The sequence below is a fragment of the Lytechinus variegatus genome, chromosome 1 (genome assembly GCF_018143015.1).
Source record: "Lytechinus variegatus isolate NC3 chromosome 1, Lvar_3.0, whole genome shotgun sequence".
NCBI classification, from domain to species: Eukaryota; Metazoa; Echinodermata; class Echinoidea; order Temnopleuroida; family Toxopneustidae; genus Lytechinus; species Lytechinus variegatus.
In genome coordinates, this window is record NC_054740.1 from 55,602,171 (window position 1) to 55,615,794 (window position 13,624).

At 34.7% G+C, this 13,624-nt stretch overlaps 1 protein-coding gene across 2 annotated transcripts in view; it reads right to left on the reverse strand.

Annotated features, from left to right (window-relative positions):
- Positions 1-6,755: 6,755 nt before the first annotated feature.
- LOC121417447 (epsilon-sarcoglycan-like) overlaps positions 6,756-13,624 on the reverse strand; it is an 86,668-nt gene continuing 79,799 nt past the window's right edge. The window contains exons 11-13 of one of the 2 annotated variants that reach the window (XM_041611172.1): positions 9,929-9,978; positions 8,816-8,865; positions 7,813-7,893 (exon numbers count right to left, since the gene is read on the reverse strand). In XM_041611172.1, coding sequence (XP_041467106.1) covers positions 8,819-8,865; positions 9,929-9,978 — 97 coding nt within the window. In that variant the 3' untranslated portion in view covers positions 7,813-7,893; positions 8,816-8,818. Of the gene's footprint in view, positions 7,894-8,815; positions 8,866-9,928; positions 9,979-13,624 lie in introns of both variants that reach the window. The other variant, XM_041611165.1, reaches the window with a different exon arrangement.

Genomic DNA, 13,624 nt, shown 5'->3' on the forward strand with positions numbered 1-13,624 from the left:
GCAGAGAAAGTGGATAGAACAAATGGAGACGAGTGTTGGAGAGAGAATCAGAATGAAAGTATGAGAGTGAGGTAATAGAGAGGGGGGGGGGGAGGAGACGAGTAATAGAAACACAAGCCTGAAAATCTACTCTTGAAAAAACAGCCCCACAAACTAACATTTGCTTTGCCCTACTAACAAATTCTTGTCTTATGCTCGATAAATGATGAGGGGATAAAAGGTTTCTGAACATGTGATGTATGCACAATGATAGTTTTCAAAATCCCCCCAAATTGAATTTTCCTCCATGCTTTTTTGAAAATTTTACTCTGGATGATCTAGACTGATATTATCTGCGCTATTTAAAAAAATGCAACATGTCCTGAATGCTTTAACCTGAAAAATCAATTTTTATATGAGTTGGCTTCACAAATTCACTCCTGTCTTGCATTAGTTTTCTTTTTATCAAGTAATAAGGTAATATGTAGAGGAACCATCTTGTGTGGAAAATTAGTCTTTGAAGCAAACTGTAAAAAAAAATATCACAAATACAAATCAAACAATGACACAATTGTTCCAGTTTGAGCAGCAAAGATTTAATCTTATTGAATACAATACATGTAGTCATTTTAAATATGAATGGTTTGCAGTAAGGACCAAGACCAATATTACATTCCTTTGAATGCCCCTCCCCCCAATTAATTGATTAAAGGACAAGTCCACCCCAACAAAAAAAAAAAATCCAACAAACAACACTGAAAATTTCATCAAAATCGGATGTAAAATAAGAAAGTTTTAAAGTTTTGCTTAATTTCACAAAATAGTTACATACACATCCTGGTCGGTATACAAATGAGGAGACTGATATAACATCCACTCACTATTTCTTTTGTATTTTATTATATGAAAAAATCTAATTTCAATTCCAAGTCCTTGCATTACATGACTATGACCTCACATATGCGGCTGATTTGAAGTGATTACTAATTTTACAACTTATGAAAATTAATTTATTTCCTATTTTTTGTCCGATATTGTTAAAACTTTCACCTATTGACTTGTCTTGTTCTTTTTCCTCTAAAAACAAATTTTTATTTGGGTTGGATTCCACTTTCCTCATTCTTCAAAAGCCTGTCTATAGATTTGGCAAAGGGTTAGTAGTGTGATGTACTCGAGCATCATCCAACATTACAATATTACAAAAGCGCAGTAGTCACTGAATGCATTTTTAACCCATTAGAATTTAAATGAAGCATTTTTCTGGCAGGGAGGATTTTAATTTTAACTAGAATTTAATTCGTCATGCGGACGAATTAGGTGGTCTGTCATGATTTGTCATTCAGTGTCTGCTGATGTATGAAATAAATCATTTAGATATCATTGATAATCTTGATCGTAGACATCCTAAGAATAAGTTTTGACCATTACTAAATGTGATTATTGATGTGGTGATGACAATCGTCAGACATACATCTTCAAACAGATACATACAAGATAGATGATTATACCTCACGGATCAACACGGCAATGCCGGCATGATCCGGGGAGGTCCGGGATAGTTTTGCCCCAGATAACTGTGAACACGGCATCAACACGGCAGCTTCACACGGATCTACACGGATCATGCCGGCAGAGCACGTCGTCAACACGGACCAATACGTCAGCAACACGGACCTACACGTCAGCTACACGGACCACCACGTCAGCAACACGGACCTACACGTCAGCAATACGGACGAACACGTCAAATGCGTTATCCATTGAGCTAGCATATTCCCCATAGAGATTACACGTAAGCAAATTTGAGAATTACAATTCCAATTTTGCAAGCGAAATACGGGCATGATCCCGGCATCTGATCAAAAAATGGAGGGCATATTTTCGAAAGCTTAGAATCTCGGCTACAACATACTAAAAGCTCAGGGAAAACTGACAAGAAACAATGGAGATATAGCTCACGAAATAGAGGAATGTCGAATCTAGTTTTGAGAAAAGGTCATGTCCCATAGAGATTACACGCAAAATACATGTGATATGAAAAAAGTAATTATAATCTGTTTTATCTTGCTAAATTTAAACTTTTATACCTTTAAATTATCATAAAGGATCATGTAAGAAGCGGCAAAAAGAAAAAAAAGTGAAAAAAAAATTCATCTTGTTCACCCCAGGACTCGAACCCGCGCCCTTTAGAAAGCAGTCAAAGCCACGATATTCCCCATAGAGAATACACGTAAGCAATTTTAAGAATTACAAGTCCAATTTTGCAAGTGAAATACGGGCATGATCTCGGCATCTGATCAAAAAATGAAGGGCACACTTGCGAAAGCTTAGAATCTCAGCTACAACATACTAAAAGCTTAAAGAAAACTGACAAGAAAAAATGGAGATATGGCTCACGAAATAGAGGAATGTCGAATCTGGTTTTGAGAAAAAGTCATGTCCCATAGAGATTACACGCAAAATGAGGAAAAATGACATGCCTCTTTTCATCGCTGTTTTACGCAATGATGCGTTTCTCAAAACGAATATTCATGTTAACTGAGGAGAAAGAGTACATTCTAAACTACAACATATCGAAATCTGGGCGAAAAACGATCTATATTCGAGAAGTTACAACCAAATTTGCATAAATTTGATGACGTCATTTTTGAAAAAATGAAATTTTGAGTTTAGGCGCCATTTTGATGACGTCACGATATAATTTAGGGACAATGGTGACATGAAATCAAATGTACAACTCATACTCTATCGATATATGAAAAAAAAATTGGGGGTCAATGGACTATTTAAAGAGCTACAGTGAATTTTCAATAGGCATGTTTTCGCCCATATATGGCCTATAGTGAGAGCTCGCGCGCACACGTGCTGCAAACTTTAACGGGTGTTAATTTCGTTATTAGTGGTCGTAGAAGGTTGATCAAGGTATCAAATTGTTCAGAATTTTATTATCAATGCAAAGATGTAAAAAAAACGGTGTTTCTGCGTTGCGTTAAGGCGTTACGCGCGAAAGCGCGCGCGCAAAATTTTGAAATGCTTAAAATGACCTGAAACGTACTCTCGTTTGGTCAAAAAATGATTTTGAGCAATTTGAAATTTTGACGCGCGCGTACGCGCGCGTCGTGACCTCAAGGTGACCTTTGATGACATGACCTGATGACCCTTGACCTGAAGTTGATGTGATGTTAATTTGATTGATTTTTTATAATTGATAATGGAGATATCATTGATAATGTGATTTTACAAAATGGCGCCTAGATGACGTCATCATGACCTGATGACCTTGAAAAGCTTATTTTGACGTGTCCATGACAGATCCTATAAATGACATGAAATTCAATGAAATTGATCAAGTCTATTTTGAGATAACTTGGCGACAAGAAAATCGTTAAAAATAAATAAAAAAAATCCTGACGAAATTAAGAGGTGATCTGTCAAAGACAGACCACCTAAAAATGTAGTGTCCTTTCTCGGTAATGTTTTTATTCTTTTTCAAAACAACAGCATAAGCTTTACATAGGAAGAAATTGAATATAAGAAAGCTACTGACAAAGATTATATCCTGAATTTTTTCAGCCTATCCCATGCTTGAAAAGGTGATTTATATGAACATAACAAAAAACTTCCTAAACCTAGTTTACTGGAAACTAGTCTAACATGTAATGAGAATGGTCGAAGGGATTTTCCAAACTGGTTCAGAAACCACCTTTAAGATCGTTTTGCCTCGTTAAACTGGTTTTAGTGTAAGTAAAGACACAACCATTCTTCGAGAAGTGATTTTCGTACATTTTGAGCAGGCTATCCCACACACTGTGTGTAGAATGCCTACGCTGCGGTTTTGAATTTCTCGCGAAACGTGTCACCCCGCTGACAGTGATTCTGAAAACCACTTTAGTGTGATCAAGTGCGAACGCTAGCAGAGCGATCTTCCAAACTGGTTTCCCGAACCAGTTTCCAGTAAACTATTTCTAGAAAGCATAATGAGAATGGTGTCTAAGACATATGCAACCAAGTTCAAATAAAATTCTGATGTAAAATCAGTAAATTCATCCAATTAAACATATTTTGGGTGTAAGTCTTTCACACCACAAACATTTTGGGCCACAAGCACTGATATAATCTTGTAACGAAATTGAAAATGACATGCACTTTTTTGGGGTTACCAAATCTTAAGTTAGGCTTTAACATTGAATACATTCTTCACGACATCAAATTAATCAATATGTGTAAAAATGAATAAATATGAACACAGACAGTGCATCACCACTATTTACTTTCTATTCAAATTCACTTATCACAACTAGGCATTGATGTAAACATCCTGAAATATATGTTTCTAACTCCATTTAAAGTCATACCCATCTCACATTCATGTGACATTCCATCATATGAAAGCAGAATTTCCTTTATTTCTTTAAATGGCGATTAAATGACAATTTTAAGTTTTTGAGGATTTTTTTCTTGTAAAATAAACAAAAATCTAAGAATCTTTTCAAATGCACTTTATCCGTCCAGAAATTCTGTCACTAAAATCAGAAAAATTTTAATTCATAAGATTTATGATTCAACTTACGATTCATTTTATGATTTCCTTGGACAAATGCCTAAAAGAAAGTAAAGAAGCATACATGTCTTGTATTTCACATCTCCCTCAAACCCACTGAGCAAAATATACAATAAATGAAATATATACTACATTATTACGATAAATACTAATAATAAACCTTAATTGCACTAGTACTGAAAGCTAACATCATTCAGCCTATTCATGTGGCAAGCAAATGCATATATTCAATTTCTATACCAAGGTGACTATTCTAACCCTGCACAAACTTTTTAAACTGTCTATCAAGCTATAAATGTTAACAAAGACCAAACATATTACTTAAGTTATAAATTATATAGTAACATCAACGATACCAACCACAACCAACAACAACAATATGCTTGAGGACCCCATTGGAAATAAGCAATGTCAGCTTTCGTATTATCCTGTTGTGGCATTTTGATACTTAAAGGACAAGTCCATCCCAACAAAAACTTGATTTGAATAAAAAGAGAAAGATTCAACAAGCATAACACTGAAAATTTCATCAAAATCGGATGTAAAATAAGTTAGGACGTTTCGCTTCATTTCACAAAACAGTTATATGCACATCTCGGTCGGTATGCAAATGAGGGAACTGATGACATCACTCACTATTTCTTTAGTATTTTATTATATGAAATATGAATTGTTTTTATTTTCTCTTCATTGTCATGTGAAATGAAGTTTCATTACTCCCTGAACACGTGGAATTTCATTATTTTAACATTTTGTGCTTCAGGCAAGCAGGTCCCAATCATTGAAATTCGTAATAACTGCAATATTGTATAATTCAAACAAGTGGAATGCCTCTGGCCGTCTCACCTGCATCACGCGGTTTAATATAGCAGCAGTGCTCACTTTGAATACTACTCTAACTCGCACAAGATGTTCAGTGATACATGGTTACTCTTATTTCCCTTTTTTATGAACTAGACCAATAAACTTACAGAGATATGATGGTTATTCAACAAAAAACCCCAACATGGCCAAAGTTCATTGACCTTACATGACCTTTGACCTTGATCATGTGACCTGAAACTCGAACAGGATGTTCAGTGATACTTGATTACTCTTATGTACAAGTTTCATGAATCAGATCCATAAACTTTCAAAGTTATGATGGTAATTCAACAGATACACCCAATTCGGCCAAAGTTCATTGACCTTTGACCTTGGTCATGTGACCTGAAACGCGCACAGGATGTTCAGTGATACTTCATTACTCTAATGTCCAAGTTTAATGAACTAGACCAATAAACTTTCAAAGTTATGATGGTAATTCAACAGATACCCCCGATTCGGCCAAAGTTCATTGACCCAAAATGACCTTTGACCTTAATCATGAGACCTGAAACTTGCACAAAATTTTCAGTGATGCTTGATTACTATTATGTCCAAGTTTCATGAATCAGATCCATAAACTTTCAAAGTTATGATGGGAATTCAACAGATATCCCCAATTCGGCCAAAGTTCATTGACCCTAAATGACCTTTGACCTTGGTCATGTGACGTGAAACTCATGCAGGATGTTCAGTGATACTTGATTAACCTTATGTCCAAGTTTCATGAACTAGGTCCATATATTTTCTAAGTTATGATGACATTTCAAAAACTTAACCTCAGGTTAAGATTTCGATGTTGATTCCTCCAACATGGTCTAAGTTCATTGACCCTAAATGACCTTTGACCTTGGTCATGTGACATGAAACTCTAATAGGATGTTCAGTAATACTTGATTAACCTTATGGCCAAGTTTTATTAACTAGGTCCATATACTTTCTAAGTTATGACATCATTTCAAAAACTTAACCTCAGGTTAAGATTTGATGTTGACGCCGCCGCCGCCGTCGGAAAAGCGGCGCCTATAGTCTCACTTTGCTTCGCAGGTGAGACAACAATAAAAAACAAAAGAAATAGTGAGTGAGTGACATCGTCGACTCTCTCATTTGGATGTAACTGGCTCGTTCATATAACTATTTTGTTAAAAAAGGGCGAAACTTTGAAATGTAATAACTTTCTTGTTTTACATCCGATTTTGATGAAATTTTCAGCATTGTGCTTGTCTGATTTTTCTCAATTGATTCAAATCAACATTTTTCTGAGGTGGACTTGACCTTTAACAATATACTTGTACCTGTTATATTATAACTGATGTATAAAATCAATCAATTAATAACAATAATACATGATATTTCTATAGGGCCATTTACACTTTAAAGAGTCATCTAAAGACAAAGAGAGAAAAGAAGAAAAGGAGGAGGAGAGAGAGGAAAATGTCATTCAAATGCATGTTGAAAAACCCCAAAGTCTTCAGGGGCCGATTGCACGAAAGGGTCTTTGCAAGAACTGTCTTTCGTGTCGCCCATTTATTATGATGCGCCATGTGAAACGCATTTTAAATAAATTACCTGCAAACACATTTTATTCATCCGTTAAAGTTAACAAAATCTTTGTTTATAAAATGATGTGATATATCATTAAATCGTATACAAATTGATTTAAATGCTGGCTAAAGAATTTCATTTGCTTATCATACATTTCAGAAATATCCCCCATACAGCTTTTCATAAAAGATGGGCGACACGAAAGACGGTCCTTGGAAAGACCCTTTCGTGCAATCGGCCCCAGGTTGCTCTGAAAGGACATTTTTGAAAACCTGTGGAAGTGAGTTCCACAGGGTAGGTCCAGCAGGATCAAAACCTTCCCCATGAGTTATTGGGAATTGAAACATGTAGAAAGCCAGAATTTGAGGATCTTGTGGCTTATTATTATCATTATTATTATTATTGGGTCGACACACAATCAAATGATCATAAATTGACCACTGATAATCTTGTGGGAAGGACAGAGCATTGATATATCATCTAATTATTTCCTTGAAAATGTCCAATATCTAAAATAAATGTTGTAATCAATGAAAGGCATATGCACAAAAACTCAAATTTGATACTTCGGCTTTCTGAGATGACTGAAGCACACTTCTAAAAAATGTGTTGCCTCTATAACCTTACAAGCCTAATAATACTATAATCATGTCTATTTTGCCTCTTCTATAAACAACTACAAAGACAACTACATAACATCAATTGATGTGCATAAGATTAGCCGTGTGATATGTCCACCATCTAATAAATAAAAGTGATCCGAACATCAGATTTATGAGTATCAACTATCATTCACACCAATGTGAACAACCTGATAAATGAGCATGCTGTGACAGTGCGATAGACGGGACCCTTTCAGACATGTCTTGGGCGTGGTGCTCCTCGATCTGATGTGGTGCTTCCCATGAACGGTGGCACAGGGCGCATAGAGGGTAACTCTCCACCTGAAAATTGGGCAGGAAATACAAAAATATGAAAATCATATCAGCCGTTTATTCCAGCTGTGTAGAATATATTTTTGAAAATCTGTAAAGGGACAGAGAATTGGTTAGAATGGGAAAGAAAGGCTTGAAAATTAGAGAAAGAAAAGTGATTAAACGAAATGGACAAAATTGACTAACATTCATGGATAACAAAATTACAATTAATCACAAAACAACAATCACAATCACACACAATATAATTCATGAAAAATTCAATATATATGAATAGAATTGACAGTAAACACATAAACAAACATACAAAAAAATATACAAATAACATATATAACGGTGTACATAAACAGTACTCTCATTCCAAACACAACATTGAAAATGAAAACAATGATAAAAGAGGAGAAAAGATTAAGAGGATGCAAAAGAAACAGAAGGAAATAGTGATGTTACAAATTTGTTTAGAGATAGAGGGGGGGGGGGGGTGATGTGGGGTAAGAAGGAGAAGAAAAAAAGATCAGCAAATCAAATGAGATATGATCTTAATGATGTAAACAAACAATAACTTACAATAAAACAAGATTATTGCAAGAACTTGAGGAATACAAACAAATGCATACACACACATTAAATCAAAGGGAAAGGGGAAGGGGGGGGGGGGGAGATGAAGAGAGAAAAGGAAATGGAGAAAGGTGAAAAAATACAACAATAAAAAATATATACATATAAAAACGTTGTTGGTTCAGCTTGCAAGGGCAAAATAAAAAGTTCAATAATTGCTAAAAAACTTCATCTGAAAACACAAAAAATAATGAAATAAAATTTTATCAAAAAGGGCTCCAAGAACAAATTAACTTCATGAAAAATAAAATAAATGATTAATAAAAAGTGTTCATGCTTTTTATATACATGTGTTTATTTTGAGATTTTTTACTTGTTAAAGAGTTAGGATTGAAGATTGGGGTCCAGCTCGATGCTTGCGTCCTTTGAAATACAAGGTAAATCTAGATGGTTAGTATTAAAGTTGTGGAAAACCATATCATTTAACACATCTACATCTATGTAAGTACAGAAAAAAGATGATTTGAAAAAAAAATGTTAGTCTGTTATGGGCTTGTAATGGAAAGTTTCAAAGGCTGTTTAATGATGCATTATTGATGGTTAATTTCATTTTAATGTATTCATATTTTCTGCAAGAATCAATTATGGACCATTTTTGTAGTCAAATATCGGGCCCTTCAAAAAATGAAAAAAAAACTACACCACAGAATGTGAAAAAATAACATATTGCCATGGTTGTGTTAAGAAAGTTCCTGTAAATTGCTATTGGGATCTATATAAAATACCATTGGTCGGAATGTATATAAATTGTTACATGATACCTAGATAGATCCTTGTCATTTGATTGGTTGGTCGATATCGATCATTCAGCCGGTTTTACAATGGCGTCATTAACCGTGCAATTTTAGATCCATTCATCGTGCAATTTTGGATCCGTACGCTTTTGTCCATTGCATGAGCTCACCCAGACTGCAGGCACCACTTTGCAGCGCGCAAGTTGTATTTACGTGATAGTCAACAGACCAAGCTCGCACTGCATAAGCATATTATTTCATATGAAAAAGAATCTATTTTTAGGTGTCATATAAACAAAACAATGAATGTTATTTTCATTCGTGCAATGGACAGAATACTTAATTCGATGAAAGATGAAATGAATGAATGATCCATTCAACACGGCTACGCCTCATTGAATGGATCATTTCATCTTTCACCTCATAAAATATTCTGTCCATTGCACTCATAAACATTCATTATTTGTATACTATTGAGTTACAGAATGAAGCTTCCATTGCACATTAGTAGAAAAACACACCCAAAATATAAAATGTCAATTTTCACTGACGTGAGTACCATATTCAGTAAAAATTGAAAAATTCAACCCACTAACTAGTACAGCAACTTATTGTGCTCTGAAGTCATTCTATCTAACTATTTCTATTATCAATAAAAATAAAAATATTAAAAAGAGCGTTGCACTTCTTACCTCTAGCATTCGATGGTTCGGATAATCGTCTCTTGTCTGATGCTTGGTTACTGCAAGGAAAAAAAGAGAGAAAAAATTTCATAATAGGCTTTCATATCAAAAGATAAATCAAGATACAAATATTTACAGAAATATCAATATCCTTAAACCTCAATATCAAATAATGATAACAAAGGGTATTTTTTGCTCACAAATTCACCTCGTTAGGTGCTCAAGGAGCTCCTATATTAAGGCCTGGTCACACCGCCCAAGCGTTGTTGGAGTGGTCGTGGAGCGATGAGAAAAAATCATCACTGCTCGCTACCATTCACCATTTTCGATTTCGATTGTTTTTTGTTTGTTTTCAATTTTTTCCCCCAATTTGTGAGCGAAATTCGACCCTCTCTCCCTACCACTTCAACAACGCTCCGGCGGTGTGACCAGGCCTTTACCCTGGCTAAGCTAGTCTACAGATTTCGGATGATAAATTTTATTCATACATAAACCAAGCAAATGCAATTTTACTCTTGTACGCATGTTGATGGATTCAAACTATTTTGTTTCTTCTTCTTGTTTTGCTAAAGAATAATCCGTTTCCTTCACTGCTGAAGATTCTTGTATATAGATGTTTGATCATCAGCTTAGACCTTTGGTGATATTTGACTGTTAAGATTAAAAAAAAAAGAAATTTGATCTACATCTACAAGAAATCTGTTCTTTCAGCAAAAGTTTCATGATAAAATACATAGATACATAAATTTTTTTTTCAAGTTTTTTTTATTTCCCTCCGACAGGACATATATTTGCATAAACATTTTAACAATGATATAATTGACATAATACCAAGCATATCATACCCACATAACATAATTTTGTACAAAATATAGGCCTACAGGGCGCTTCAAACAAAAGGCAACTGATCCTAGAGTGGCCATAACCTACACCCATCCGTTCCGCCACCGACACATGCAGCAGCAAAGAACAAATGAGCACCGAACAAGGCCCCTCCAACGATAATTGATCACCTCTCACCCGAAACACACTGCACATTCATCATGAAAATATGTTTACATTAAACAGAAATACATATCAAGGTCTAGAAATCTTATTACAAAATAACAAGAATTCTTATGAAATTTACCCATTTTTTATCATAAATACATAAAATGTTTGATTGTACTGTGAATTGTATGTACATCACAATGTTCCATATTGCTGTCACTGGTAACACTGTAAAAGAAGCGGTGCCTTTATGCCCCCAATGCAAGTATAAGACAAAATATGATATTATTACGATTAGATCTGAAATCCATTTCAAATCCATCCTATCACCACTGGTCATGCGATCTACCATGGCCTGAGATATGAAGCATGACTGACCAGCAACTTTGTTAAAAGAGAGAAGTATACAAAATCAAGCTGTCTGTAAAAATTAAAGGGGACAAGAGGAGGATGAATGAAGAATTGGCACGTCTTTTCTAGAGCACTGGGGGACGAGGATTAATCCTGCGATGGTCTAGTTTCGATGTAGAGCCGAGAGATCTGGGTCTAGCCCAGACTCTTGTTGAACACACAAACATATCATCAACCGCCCCAAACAAAACAAAAAATGCGAGGATCAAATTACAAGACATCAACTTTTCTTACAATTACACGAGTAGAGACGGAGTATCAAATGTCATCACGTTGGTGTAAATTACAAGTAATGATCTTATCTTGGTATGATAGAATCAATTCTTCTATTTGTAGTTTCTATATCAAAAGTGAGAGTGGATTAAGGCATACCCAACTGACCAAGATATGTCTAGGCAGGATGGAAGGTGTAATCACTGGTATTAAAGATTCTTCAGCCGACCACACACACTAGATGACCCGATGGCCACCAACGAATAAAAAATTGCTTTAAAAAGCCAGCTACCGCCCTTTCACAAGGTAAAAAAAAATCGTAATTTGAATGATTCCAGTGAAAAATAAGGCTAATGACAAATTTTTAGCACGTGTGCAACCAAACCAGAACCACGAACGCTAATCACAATCACATATTCGAATTCTACTCCACAGGTGAATTCCAGTTTCAATCAGATTACAGTACAAATTTTGTGTGAAAGGCTTGACCTCCAAAACATCTTTTTTGGGGGTGGGGCTTACGTGTCCTTTCAAGCACTTCCGTAGATAATACAATTGTCATGCATTCATTGTATCGATGCAGTGCTTTGATTGACAAGTCACCAAGGACACATACCGCCTTTGCTCGGGAATTCGAATCACAGTTTTCGAGTGAGTGTGTAAAGGGTCCGATAATTCTAAAGACGAATTGCAATCATCAATAAAATGATGATTCAAGATTCACGAGTGAAAAGGCCCTCAGTAACATGTCCAGGGTTTAAAGATGAAAGTCACTGAATAAGTTACTAATTAAAAATAATTACAATTTTTTAGATCAGATAGGAATGGCAAGAACTTCATAAGCCAAGCAGTCAGTATCAAGATCTATGTGGGTTAATGGTATCCCCATACTGTTAAGACTTTAGAAGTTATCAATATTTGTATGACTACCCATTTCTCTCCAGAATAATGAATCAAATCTAATAATCAGTAGGCCTATATATTGTTTTTGTTATTTGAAATTGATGAGATTATTGATGATAAAGAGAAGTTTTTCCTAAATGAAAGTGAAAGTTATTCAAAATGGTGAAATTAACAAAAGATGGTGATATCAGATCAATTGGCCCAAACACAAAGGAATTCATTAAAAAAGGAACATCTTGATAAAATTTGTGCACCATCAAAAACAAAGAGCATTATCTTCCTAACTATGACAAAGATAATTACCATAATTGTAGAAAAGTGATTCTACTGTATAAAATGACAGTATAAACAAACTCACAGATGCACAGACCGAAACTATGTAATGCGTATCGTAAGTTTCAATTTGGGAAAGAAGGAAGGGGGCGTGATATGACATCTTAAGATGTGTTGCGATAAGACAACAAATAGGGCATCTTTGTGAAAGTAGACAATACGTAGCAGATGTAAGATTGTTAGAATAAACTGAGTCAGATATAACACTTAAGGTAGTCAGTTCCTTAGCCTACAGCAGTAATAGCAAAGTTAAAGGGTAATTAGATAGTAATCATAGACACAGGTTTGACACAGAGAATAGAGGCCAAAGTAAAGTGTTCACATCAAAATTAGGCGAAAAAACATGATCATTCTAAAAGCAGCTTTGACAACTGTCCATCAAGCTTTAAGACTATTCAATTACCTTTTTTTTTTACTTATTCTTTTAATGCAACAATTAAAATAGAGAAAAACAAAAACAAATACCGACACATAATTCACAATTACACTTTGATATCATTTGATTATTATTCATTAATCATCTTTTAGCCATGATCTTTGCATGATTTTATTTAACTTTTTTTAAATACTGGAAAATGCAAGTTCCTTAGTTATGTAACAAGAAAGGAAAGGGAATGAGAGATAGCTTCTTAAATAGGATTTTTCCTCATATTTTCCCCTATGTTTTTGTGTCAGTCATACAACATGTACTCAAGATCATATTTATCAATAAATTTATTTGAAATCATTTTTTATATTTTGAAAAAATACCAAACTTACTTTGCTATTAAAATTGATTGCTTTATGTACATTATGTTGCTAACAGCCTAACACACTAGTCCATGGATTACAAAAAAAATAACATTGAGAGTACAC